The sequence below is a fragment of the Megalobrama amblycephala genome, linkage group LG14, assembly GCF_018812025.1.
Source record: "Megalobrama amblycephala isolate DHTTF-2021 linkage group LG14, ASM1881202v1, whole genome shotgun sequence".
Classification (NCBI taxonomy): domain Eukaryota; kingdom Metazoa; phylum Chordata; class Actinopteri; order Cypriniformes; family Xenocyprididae; genus Megalobrama; species Megalobrama amblycephala.
In genome coordinates, this window is record NC_063057.1 from 14200828 (window position 1) to 14214119 (window position 13292).

At 38.5% G+C, this 13292-nt stretch overlaps 1 protein-coding gene across 6 annotated transcripts in view; it reads right to left on the bottom strand.

Moving 5' to 3' along the window:
• Positions 1-13292, bottom strand: part of atp2b1a (ATPase plasma membrane Ca2+ transporting 1a) — a 34793-nt gene that overhangs the window by 5946 nt on the left and 15555 nt on the right. For 4 of the 6 annotated variants that reach the window (XM_048156905.1, XM_048156908.1, XM_048156906.1 and 1 more), the window contains exons 3-16: positions 12037-12234; positions 11681-11938; positions 11348-11473; positions 10110-10271; positions 8708-8746; positions 7156-7308; positions 5549-5763; positions 4971-5213; positions 4302-4543; positions 3769-4006; positions 1868-2047; positions 1691-1778; positions 1499-1605; positions 1188-1379 (exon numbers count right to left, since the gene is read on the bottom strand). In XM_048156905.1, the coding sequence (XP_048012862.1) occupies positions 1188-1379; positions 1499-1605; positions 1691-1778; positions 1868-2047; positions 3769-4006; positions 4302-4543; positions 4971-5213; positions 5549-5763; positions 7156-7308; positions 8708-8746; positions 10110-10271; positions 11348-11473; positions 11681-11938; positions 12037-12234 (2441 nt within the window). The remainder of the gene's footprint in view (positions 1-1187; positions 1380-1498; positions 1606-1690; positions 1779-1867; positions 2048-3768; positions 4007-4301; positions 4544-4970; positions 5214-5548; positions 5764-7155; positions 7309-8707; positions 8747-10109; positions 10272-11347; positions 11474-11680; positions 11939-12036; positions 12235-13292) is intronic. The other 2 variants (XM_048156907.1, XM_048156909.1) reach the window with 1 other exon arrangement.

Below are 13292 nucleotides of genomic sequence, written 5' to 3' on the forward strand. Positions count from 1 at the left end.
GAAGGATCAGCCTGCAATAGTATTTAGTATTTATAATTAACACGCTAAGTTTTTTCTTTTTCTTTTGGGCATTATTGGTATTTTATTGGTATTATGCTATGTAATTAAAATTAATTTCAATAAATAAAAATACTGTTATAAAAAAAAAAAAAAAAAAAAAAAAAAAAAAAAAAAAAAATCACACATTATTTGTTTGTCACATGTAGTAGACCATTTTTGTGCCGTGGGTAATAGGAGGATTTTTTGCCCGGCTACCACCGCAAGTATATTTCAAACCTGTGGGAAGCACTGATATCTAATCTCTAACATTAATTTGTCATACCATACAATCCGCCATCAAAATAATTATTTTTTGCAGCTGCTGTGAGAAAAGACTGTAAATGAATCCATCTCACATGTGATATAGTCTACTAGCTGGGACTCGTTTACAGACGTGATGCAGAGACAAACGGCGACATGCTCGAATTTACTGCGGAAACCCACCAGTACCACCCAAATTATAAAACATTATTACAAGCTTACTGTTGTGAATCGGGGTAGAAGGAGATATTTGATTTTGGTACTTTTTTTTTACCAAAAAAAAAAAAAGTTACGGACAGCAGCTTTAATTTAAACACTAGAATACCAAGCTGAAAAAGAATCTGATTCGACAAAATATTTAACACATAAAGCATAGAACTACATGAGTGACAGGTGCTGAAATTCTGGTGGAGTTTGCGGGCACACATACTGAGTGGGTCTGCTCATTCACAATATCCAGGGAAAATTACATAGGAAACAAGCAGAACACCTGAGGCTTGAAGCCACATTCAGCCTTGGCTACTGACAGCAATGCAAAGCTCAAATGTGATCCTCCCATTCATTATGCAATAATACAGGACCTCAACTGCAATCAGCCTGACTATCATTCCATTTAGCAGAGGAGAGCTGGCACATTTCGGACTGGTGCTTTGCCTGCGGACAGCAGTGCCAGATCCCATGCTGACAGCCTGCAAGTCTTCATGCCTCAGACTAACAATTTCCAATCACTTCACACAGGATGGGTAGCAATCAGCTGCTTCCATCAGCCACCACGGTGCATCTGTTAAGATGCGATCCTTTACGCAGAACTGCACTATTTAGCTTAACAGCTCAGTCAGCCACAGCAGTATTGTGCTTCATGGTAGAAGAGTTTTTTTTAGTGATACCTGTGTGATGCAAGCTCCAGTGAAGGCCACGATCACAGCCACCACATTGACGGTGAGCTGGAACTGGAGGAATTTTGAAATGCTGTCGTACACATTCCGCCCCCACATGACTGCCTTGACAATGCTGCTGAAGTTGTCGTCAGTGAGGATGATATCGGAGGCTTCTTTAGCCACGTCTGTGCCGGCAATGCCCTAGGAATAACAAGCACACTATATAAAAGCCATTCAAAATCATGATATAGTGCATAGACTCCTTATAGAATTCTTATAGCTTATAATATATCATAGCTCTGTCAGGTAGACCCACATACCATGGCAAACCCAACATCGGCCTTTTTTAAGGCAGGGCCATCATTGGTGCCGTCTCCTGTTACAGCCACAACCTGCCTCTGTTCCACAACAGTGCTGTCAATTATACCTGAAGGAAAAGACATTTGTCAAGACAAACTATACTTTTTAAACAGAATTAATCGCTAATACTGTAGGAGCGTGTCTCTGAGCACCTTTGACTAGTGTATGCTTGTCGGTCGGCGAAGATCTCGCCAGCACCCGGAGTTTAGGCCATATTTTGTCAATCCGCTCTTGTTCAATCTGGAAAAAAAAAGAAAAAGAATTATATTATGAGCTCGTGAGCTTCTGTGTTTGTGTGAAAAGACCTGCTGTGTGACTGTGGCTCTCACCTCTCCCTTTTCATTACGGATCCGGCGGTTGAACTCTTTGCCCTCAATGCAGAGGAAGTCATCTCCTACCTGCAGGATGCCACATTTAGTTGCTATAGCGCGGGCAGTGTTAAGGTTGTCCCCGGTGACCATACGCACTGTGATTCCAGCACGCTGGCACTTTTTAATGGCATCAGGGACCTGAGCAGGAAAAAATAAGTGAGCATGACCGATTATTATCTGACTAGTTTTGCACGATATACAGGTAGTAGAAAGGTATCGTGATACCCTGCTATTAAAAGCGGTACGATTTGAAATTTTATTAGTACCGGTACTTTAAGAATGGATTCTAATTAGAGCCGTATTTCTTAATTTGCTTCGATGTATGACAGCAGGAGTCAAGACATCTGTGCAGAGCTCTGTTTCCACTATCTGCAGGGAGTAAAATATATCTGCGCAGTGCATGACTCTAAAGAAAGCAACAAAGAAACGCATATAGACAGGCGTGATCGCAGCTTCAGGTCTCTTTCACGGAAAATTGCCCTTGAATGGTCAAAAACATCAAAATGCACATCCTGGTGAGTATACACTAAACATCGACCGAGTTGAGTATGTCTTTACTAGTGAACAAAACAGGAATTCGGATGTGTTCCAGTGTCTGTTCAGGTCCTAAAGTGACAGCAGCCTAATAAACCAGCTGCTGTCTGTGTGATTAATGTTAATCAAAGAACAAAAGAAAATAGAAAATCACCCAATGCTTGGCTGAATAACTTTAATATATTTAAGTGTATAGTATTTATCAGTGTATAGTTCATTTATAGAGTGAAGACTATGCAGTTTTTTTTGTTTTTTTTTACATTAGATTATTTAATTTCTTACTTGAATGCTACTATTAAATAGACCTACTGTAGCCTACCTGAAAAATGTAAAGCACTGTTTATTTCATTTGTATCTTTCTTATATAGAATGTATCACATTGTTTGATTGCATCTTTGCTTTAGTAGCAGAGATAAAATAAAATTAAATAACTATGTTGTGATTATAAAATTATTATTATTATTTTTAAATAATACAACCATTAAATTATTCATAATGAAATAAAATGTAGTCTTTTTTTATTATTTATAAAACAATTAATTTTAAATTCTGTCATATTATTCAATTACTTTTACTGTTTTAGATTCAGAATCAGTATCAAGGTATTTTAGTCAGGTATCATATCAAAGTCATAATTTTGGTATTGTGACAACACTAGACATCATATTTTAACGCAAGAGACTCTTTCTCTAAATAAAATAGTTATGCATTTCTACAGTTGGAATTTATCAGAGCTGCATCAAACTATTATTCTGATAATTGATTAATCTGTTGATTATTTCTTTCTTGTATAAGAAAAAAAAAAAAAAACTTTAACACTTTAAATATCTTGCATTTAAAGACTGATATTATACAAAGATCATGCAATCCTTATTAATAGTGATATTAAAACACTTTTTAGGCATAATATTAAGAAATGTTCATTGTGCAATAAATAAAGTCTTAAGTGATATGTCAATAAATATATGTTATTGAATTTGAAGTATACTTGGTATGAAATAAATATTTTAAATAGATTTAAAAAAAACTCATGTTACATGTAGAATTTTAGCCTTAAATTTAATGTCTTCAATGTAAACAATAAATACTTTAGAAAAATTAATATTTTAGTCAAAATTATTGCGCCCCTATTATATTGTGCTCCGTCTGTTTGTCGCACATACACATGCTGGTGCCAGCTTGCTTCCTGTCAGGACAAGCCTTTAAGCAAAATGGAAATACTTGCGTGACTTTCTAACATTTACACATAACGATATAACCGTAAAATGTAAGCTATGCGCTGAAGAAAACAAGGAAAACTTGTTACAAATGGCTAAGGCTTGTACCTCTGGTCTGACTGGGTCTTCAATGCCAACGATACACACACAGGTGAGCCTGCTGAGGATTTCGTTCTCATTATCCCAGTCTGGTTCTCCTTCAGAAACAGGGAAGTCCCTGTAAGCCAGGCAGATGGTCCTCAGTCCCTCAGAGGCCATAGGCTCGATCACTCTCTTCACCATGTCATCTCGGTCCCTGGGCCGGAAAACCTTTGCCTCACCCGTCGCTGTCAGGATTTTAAAACACCTGGGTGAGGAGAGAGAAGGTAAGATATTGCAGATACCCAACAGCACATAGCAACTAAGCCATCCAAGTAATTTCTCTGGGGAAATCTATCAGTAACACAGCCTAGGGGCTTTGGAGGGGGAGGTGAAGCTTTTGATCTGCCAATCAAGTTTGCAGACACACCTTTCACACACTCTTTAAGAAAAGCTCTAGAATACTACAATGTTTTACTCATCCTATGAGATGCAAAGAGGTGAAGTGGTGCCAAGCCATTAACAATGACCAAACCAAGCATTTATGATTGAGCATGGCATACTTCTTCAGCAGAATCTCGGAGGCTCCTTTGCTGAACATCCGGAAGCTTCCGTCAGCATTCTTTAGCACGGTGCTCATGGATTTCCTGACGGAGTTAAAGGTGTAGACTTTGTAAAGCTTCTCTTCAGGGATTTCATTGCGGATTGCTTGATAGTCTTTTTTCAAGTCCATGGCAAAGCCCAGCAAGGCACATTCAGTTTTGTTGCCCACCTGACGATTCAGGCCTCCCTCCTTCTCAGGGGGCTGGAAGAAAAGATAAACTAGTTAAAAATCATAAAAACTGTAATATGCTTGTGAAAAACATCTTGCAAAAGGTTTTTAATTCAGCCACTGGTCCTAAACTGCGCAAATCAATATTAGTAAAAGATACTGCATTATGATATACTGTTATTTAATTTCAGTCATTCCCGACTCATAATGAACCCCTTAAGGGGTACTTAAAGCTTGTAAGATAATCTGTTTAGTATTATTTATATGCCATTATTATTATTATTTCGAATTAGCTTTTATTTTTAGATTTTCAATTTTAATTTTAGTTAGGGTTATGTTTTTGTCATTTTAGTTTTAAATCGAGTCATTATTGACTGACAATGTGTAGATAAAAATGCTCAAAAAAAAAATCTATTTTAATGAAAATCATTTTATGGGTATTGTTTGTTTAGGGACTCACCATGATTTTGGTGGTGTAAGCGCAGTTTACACTGATGCCCACTGTGAGCAGGTCCATAATGCTGGCAGGAATGACATCAGGCTCAGGGACTTTCTTGTAGTGCTTGTCAGCGATATTGACCTGAACAACTTTCATCCGATTCATAGTCAGAGTCCCTGTCTTATCTGAACAGATGGCTGTGGCATTGCCCATGGTTTCACAGGCATCAAGATGCCTCACCAAATTATTGTCTTTCATCATTTTCTGAAATACAGCATCAAAGTAAAACAATGAAAAAATTGGGTTGGGGCGGGGGAGGTGATAAACAGATTGATAAACAATAAACAGATTGAGCACAAGATTAAACAGGAAAGTCCACTAATCCCCAATTAAATGGCAGAAATCCAGGGAAGTAATATTACTGTAACAGCAACAAGGGGGCGTGTAATAAATGTGATATGTGAAAAGAGATCGTGATTATTAGATCAGCATATACTGTACATTGTCAGAACAAATGGCTAACGTCACACCTCTAAGATGGCCAATAAAGACACGTCATGAAAACCATGAACATTTAAACAGAAGACATAGGGTCATACTTTGACAGAGTAAGCCAGCGAGATGGTTACAGCCAGCGGAAGACCCTCAGGAACAGCCACCACCAGCACAGTCACACCGATGATAAAGAACTTAACAAAAAACTGGATGTAGACGGGCGTGCATTCTTTTTCCCAAGGAAGTCCCTGGACCCAGAAAGTGTCCACCACGAAGAGCACCACCAAGATGATCACTGTGATGGCCGACATTACCAGACCTGCACAGAGACACATACATTTACACCTCTAAAGCCCATGCTGCACACATCTGACGTCCCAGCAAAAACCATTACCACTGTGAGATTGACTGTTAGGCTTCGAGACCTCACAAAGTCGCTTGACAAATGTTCTGTGTTGACATATGTCCAATTGAAACCAGAAGTTTGTTGAGACATCCATTTTTAAATAGCCAATAGGCTTTAGTTATGTCACAGCCATGAAACTACACTGCAAAAAAAATGCTTTTCTTACTTAGATTTGTTTTGTCTTGTTTCCAGTCCAAATATCTTAAATCAAGAAACATTTTCTAGACAAGAAAAAATATTTTCTAGACAATGGGGTAAGCGAAATAATCTTGTTTTCGGTTTGAAATTAGATTATTTTTCTTACCCCAGGAAGGTATTAAGGCCCGTTTCACACCAAGAATGATAACTATAAAGGTAACCATAAAGATACAGTTCTAAAAATCATTCTAAATATAAAAGAATAGCCCTGTCCACACCACAGCTATAACAATATAGAGAAACAATATAGGTGGGATCACTTTCAGAATGATTTGTTTTTACAGCTATTGATTGATAAAACACCGACAGCCAATCAGAATCCATTCTAATTTAAGGTCTCGCACATTTAAAATGGCAGACGACATTGCGGAGAAGTTAATCACCGAGGGCCAGAAAAATACACCACTGTTTGACAAGTCAAACCCCCTTTTCAAGGATACTTTAAAGAAAATGGATATATGGAAAACAATCGGTCACACCATCAGAATAAACGGTGAGAAGTATTAACGATGAGATCATTATGCCAGGCTAGCAAACAGTATAACATTAAAAAACTACCTCAGGTATCCAGTGCTAGTTTCAACAACATTGTCTTGCTTCCTATGAAGTTGCAGTGAAAAAGACTAGGCATTGTTTTTATTCCACTACATTGACATAGTCAATTAAATTCAGTTAGATTAGATCGATTACACTAGCTATTCACTCGAAACATAGCATGCTGAGGACATTTGCTGGTTAAAGCCGTGTAAATGCAACAAGCACATTAAAAACATGTACACGCTTTGAAAACCACAGCGCATGAACTTAAAATAAACAGACCGTTATAGTTTGTTGGTGTGGACGCAAAAATAGCCATCGTTGTAGTTATCTTTATAGTTATCATTCTTGGTGTGAATGGGCCTTGAGGGGGTGGGATTTTTTCCATTATCAAAAGCATTTGATTTGACAAAAATCTGTGAAATGCAGGATGAGTCATCAACATATTTGGCTAGTTTTCCCAGAAGAGAAAGACTGTAGATTTTAAAAGCATCAACCCACTAAAGTGTCATTTTGCCAACTTTTAGGAGGACACTAACATTTAGATGCCCTCAAAGCAAGCATGCTTACCTGCTTTTCCGATTTGGACCGCTAATTTGGTCAGCTTTCCTTGCAAGACCGATTTCTCTTTCTTTGGCAAGTTGGATTTTCTCTTCTCCTCACCCTCAGCCTCATCACTGTTTAGAGGCTGCATCTCCATTGCGGCACCATCCTGGGCTTTAGCTACAAAGAAAAAGAGAGAAAACAGTGAATATGCAGCGGGCACAGGAATTATCACTGCTCGGACCACAGGAAGCATTTTCTAATTAAATTGCGGTTCCTCCACAACGAATATAATTAAGATTAATTATAACAGTGATTATAAATGAACGATCATTTTACTACAGTCTTCAAAAACAGAGTTCAAGATCGTCCTCGCATTTAAAAGCTACATGCAAACCCATGTGACCAAGTAACCTAGGAGACATATATCCTCAGTGCCACACACAGATGTCCAGCCCATCACTTTCATCACTATCGGCTATAAAAGACGACATGCACACACTTAGCCTGCTCTCAAGGCCATCGCTCAGCGTGCTGAAAGTACAGCCTGCCAGTGAGGTGACATCACACAAACAAAGATCTCAGCATGCGTGCAATCATACAGACAAGCACGCAACAGGGTATCTTCATCTGATGCTGCTGAAGCGTGACGTAGTCGGCTTGTGTGCAGGATTTAACGGGTGTGTGATGTGAGGTAATGCGACTGCGTCTGAATTAGCGGGGGTTAAGGGGCGACGTGGAACTGCTATTCTACTGTGCTGTGTTGCTGCACCATACTAACAAAGCTGTAACGCTAGTCTGGTGGATTAAAACTCATTTCTGGCAGGGCGATCTGTAGCCAGGACTTCAATAAACACCAGTATGCTCTACTTTTAGAGTAAGGGCTACAAGAGTTTGTTTCTGAACACAGGGTGGCCTGAACGCGGGCTCAAGACAGGTGCACAAAAAGTTTGAGGTCGGTAAAATTGTTTTTAAAAGAAGTCTCTTATGCTCAACAAGGCTGCATACATTTCATTAAAAATACAGTAAAACAGTAATATTGTGAAATATTATTACAATTTAAAATGTAATTTATTCCTGTGCTGGCAAAGCTGAATTTTCAGCAGCTTCAATGTCATATGATCCTTCAGAAATCATGCTGTCCTGGTGCTCAAGAAACATTTCTTATAAATGTTGAAATTGGTTGTGCTGCTTAATATTTTGTGAAAACAGTGATACATTTTTTTTAGGATTCTTTCAATAAAAAGAACAGCATTTATTTGAAACAGAACTCTTTTGCAACATGTAAAAATCTCACTAATGCGTTCTTGCTGAATAGAAGTATTTATTTGTTTCGAAATCTTACTGACCCAAACTTTTGAACGGGCTCCAAAACACTCACAAAACCAACCTAACCTCTCAACGCTACACACACACACACACTTCTTTGCACCTCACAAGTGTGGATAAGCTTTAATGAAGATCCAATAGCACTAATGGGTTAAGGCGATGGTTTTAATGCAGGCTGCAGCATGTAAGAGGGTGGCCTGCTAAGCCAATATGGTGTTCATTATGTCATTAAGTCAATAGGGTTCCTCACCTTTCTTTCTGTTCTCCACAGAGCCATCCTGCTTTTTATCTGTATAGACAGAGAAAGAGAAGCCACATAACAAACACTCACTAATTTATTCATTATTCACCATTATGCAAGCGACGGTTCTGCAGCACATTTAAACATATTTCCAATTATGCAAATCTTCCCTTTGATTTAACAGGATGGGAAAAGGCCCTCGAATATTTACGAACAGATGTGTGCCACGATCTCATGAGGCTTGCAAATCCGCTGCAGTGGCTAGACCACAAACGCACAAAATTGCAAAAAGGTGCAACGTCACTGAACAGCAACTTGGGGCCCAAACTCTGAAAGTACTGAAATATTCATATATCTGCAGGCACTCATTTGGAGCCCCAACACACAAATCACGGGCTGCAGGAATGCATTAAATGGCAGTTACTTAATGGAGTGCACAAGAAATCGTTACACTTTTCTATGAGTCACTGCTTCAGACATTTTATACCAGAGAGGAAAAAACTGCTAAATTTAATAAAAAAAATAAAATAAAAAACAACTCTTTTCTGAGATAGACAAAAGCACATTTTCATGAACGCAGGAACACACACACACACGCACATAGCCTATTCAATTCATCTCTCTGCAGACACAGTAGCTACAGACTGAAAAGGCCACTGGTTCGTCTATTTTAGTTTCTGAGGCAGACTAAAGGCCCCGATATACTTCAAGCGAAATCGAAGAACGAACTGATGGGACGTCATTTCGAACAAAATCAGGTCAAAACAAAGTTCGTTTTGGGAGTTTGAAACAGCATCCTATGGCTGGTAAACACCTTTGTACTACCATTGGTCTGTGGCAATTACGTAATAGGTAGGTTTGTGCAGAGGCTCCGCCTTCTTTCACATGGAAATCTTTTCTGGTTCATTCCTCCGATTCAGTCTGTCGAGGTCAGATGTCAGCGACTGAAAATATGAACACACTGGAGAGCAGCTTTATAGTATAAAATGAAGTTGTACTTCTGAAAAAATAAGACACTGACACTGTTTTTCATATTTAATATGGTAAAGCTGCTTGATTTTGAGTAATCTATTGTATAAAGTGCTATATAAATAAAAGTGACGTGACTACTTGTGTGCTGAATTGTAAAGCTCATGCAAACATATCCACGTTGCTATGATCAGATGCTTTTCTTATGCTTAATTAAAAAAAAAAAAAAAGCTTGTTTTCTTAATTTTGTTGTGCGTTTATTTATTTATATTCATCTAAACGTCGTTCTCAGGAGCATGGGTAGGCGTCGGATGTTCACTAACAGTATATCGCTGGTCACACATTTTGAACTTCGCTTTACCCCTAAGCGAAGAACGAAAAATAACTTTGCCGTGAGTATATCGGAGCCTTAAAAAGACACCAAATAATACAGACAACTTACTTTTCTTCTCTTTCTTTTTCTCTTTTTCCTTTTTCTTCTTCTCCTCCTCCTCATCCTCGTCATCTTCTGCCGCCCCCAATAATGTGAAGATGATTCCAGTTTGGGAATTGACTCCGACAGCAGTGACCACCATTTTTCCAGAACCTTCCATGACATGAGTACCTGCACAGAGGAGGATGAGGTGAATAAGGGTCAGAGGGCCATGCGGTTCATTTTTGTGTTCTGGTAATGGTCCAGAAAACAAATATGTGAAAGACTAAATATATGACAAACCATCAGATGACACACAGCTCAGCTTTATGACAACTAGTTATTCAGAGTTTAGTCCACACAGAACTTGCTCTTGAAAATTTGGATGCAAATCCTGAAAATTTTGGGCTCAGTCTCATTTAGTGTGGTCAAAAGTACCGACTTCGGTACCAAGTTGACACTGAAATTTTAAAAATGTGATACTTTGAGCGCTGTTGAGCGGATTCGTAAACATCTCTGATTGTGTTCACGCGCTCATCAGATATGTCTGTGATTGGCTACAATCATCAACGCTTCAAAAACATGTTGTAAATAGACATCAATGACGCTCTTCATGAGTACTTTTGACAACACTACTCTCATTTGGTGAGAAGGGAACCATTTTTAGCACTCTAAAACAGAATAAAAACCCAAACAGGAAGGTCTTCTGATTTTTTATTAGGCTCTATGAGCAATAGTTGATGGCATTTTCTCAATGTGCTTTAAAAAAAACGGAAATGACTGGCCATTTTTCTGCCCCCCATTTTGGCTTTGAATGCAGCCCTCTGCAATTATTTAGGCTTGAGGAGGGGGTCTATAAAAAAAATGTCAGGGAGCGGTTTCTGCTAGGGTAGACTCAGCGTGCTAACGCAATCTCTGCTGGAGGAGTGCCCACTCAGGCTCACAAATCCCCCTTCATCTCCTCTGGGATGGCAGACAGCAATGTCATTCTATCAGAGGATCAGCTAGCTTTCATAAAATGGGATTAGCTGAAGATGTGCAATAGCCCTGCTGAGAGGGAGCAGGTCCTACATAGCCAACATCTGAACTCCCAAGCTGGTCATTAATTTGGTTTGACTTGAGTTTTGGGTAGAGGATTGACAGGACTCAACAGAAAATGATAAAAATTCTAATGCTAAATGCTAAAACAAAAGAAAGAAAAAAAGTTTGTTTTACATTAACACTAATGATCTGTTGAAGTCGCTGTGGATTGTATCTTCATGTCCCACCTGACAGCAGCAAAGGATCTTTCTCCAACGATTTCTTCACATGGTCAGACTCTCCGGTTAAGGAGCTCTCATCTATTTTGAGGTCATTGCCCTGGATGAGAACGCCATCAGCAGGCAGGAGGTCACCTGACAAAGAAGGCATTCCATCACCATAGTGTTCATTTCTGTCGGCAGTTTTTTTTATTTATTTCAACTATACAGGAAAAGGTAATAATCACTCCACACCAATGGAATTTTGACTGGTAGAGTCACATTTTTTAAATGTTATACTGGCACTTTTGACTTCCCTCTAAAAAGGAAATGAGAGATCTCAGCAAATTAATGTCAGCTTACCATATTTAATTTGTGCAATGTCCCCGACGACAATCTCGGCCACAGGGATCGGAATGACTTGCCCTCCCCGAACCACCGTAAACTTTTGCTCTTGTTCTATGCGGCTCTGTAAGCCACGAAACTGTTTCTCCTTGCTCCAGTCATTAAATGCTGTTACGAGCACCACGCAAATAACAGACAGGAGGATCGCTGCTCCTTCTATCCATCCAGCCTCAGATTCTCCTTCATCCTCTACTCCACCCGCTGCCTTCCCGCAATCTGCACACGCACAGACACAATAAAACTCAGCTCAGAACAGCCTGAAATTGAGATGATAAGCTATAAATAAAGCAGAAAGAAATAAATAGGTTACTTACTTTTACTTTCTGAATCCGGAGGTTTATAAAAAGAAAGGCCTAAAGAAACTATTGCTGCCACTTCCAAAATAATCAATGTTACGTCTTGTAATGCTTCCCATACTAACTGAAGAAAGGTTTTTGGCTTTTTCGGAGGTATAAAGTTCTGTCCAAATGCTTCTTTTCTTTTATCAATATCTAAGGGCTGCCCACTTAATCCTGGAAGAAAAAGAATGAGAAAGAAACACAAAATTAGTAATTCAAGTAAACACAGAACACAGCCCTTCTTATATAGCAGCATACGATACTTAATGAGTTTCTATGAAAGTCAGGATTAGTGAGGAAGAAAAGGCCTGTGGGTCAGCGACCGTAGCTTAGAGATAAAGTCTTTCGGAATAAGACCAAAAGGTCACAGAGAAGAGTATATTACAACTTAAAATAACTGTTTCCTGTTTGAATACATTTTAGAATGTAAATGTATTACTCTAGTATTCAGTGTCACATGATCCTATAGAAATCATTCTAATTCTAATAAGTTTTCTCAAGAAACATTTATTATCAGTGCTGAAAACAGTTGTGCTGCTTAATATTTTTTTGGAAACAGTGTTACAATTTTTTCAGGATTCATTGATGAATAGAAAGTTCAAAAGAACAGCATTCATTTAAATAGATATCTTTTGTAACATTATAAAATGTCTTTACTGTCACTTTTGACCAATTTAATGCATCCTTGCTGAATAAAAATATTAATTTCTTTCAAATCTTGCTGACCCAAAACTTTTGAACGCCAGTAGAACAACTATATTGCATTATTCTACTAATGTTTCTATGGATGTCTGACAGAACAGGTAACAATTTTAGCCATGTCTGTTCATGTCCAGGCTAAAATCTTTGTTAGAAAAAAAAAAATACATTTACAAAACAGGCTTACACTCTTTTGTATTTCATCGATTAGGAGCTATTAGCAAATCCATTAATACTGGTCGTACAGCAGTAAAGCGTGTGGGGATTTTGACACAAGATCCTGAACATTTCCTGGGTGTGAAAACTTAGTTAATCCAGGCCCAATGCCAAAACTAACAGTACAAAAACAAATGTTGGGTTCATCGTACACTCATTCACAGGAATCATTCAAATGCACTGGTTTAACAGCAATCCTCTGGTTTGCCTATTTGAATAACTCTCTATATTCAAAGCAGGTATTCAAAGAAGTCAAGGTGTGTGCATTCAGTTCACTCACACTCATCACATGTTAAGAGACAAAGAAAGCACGTCTA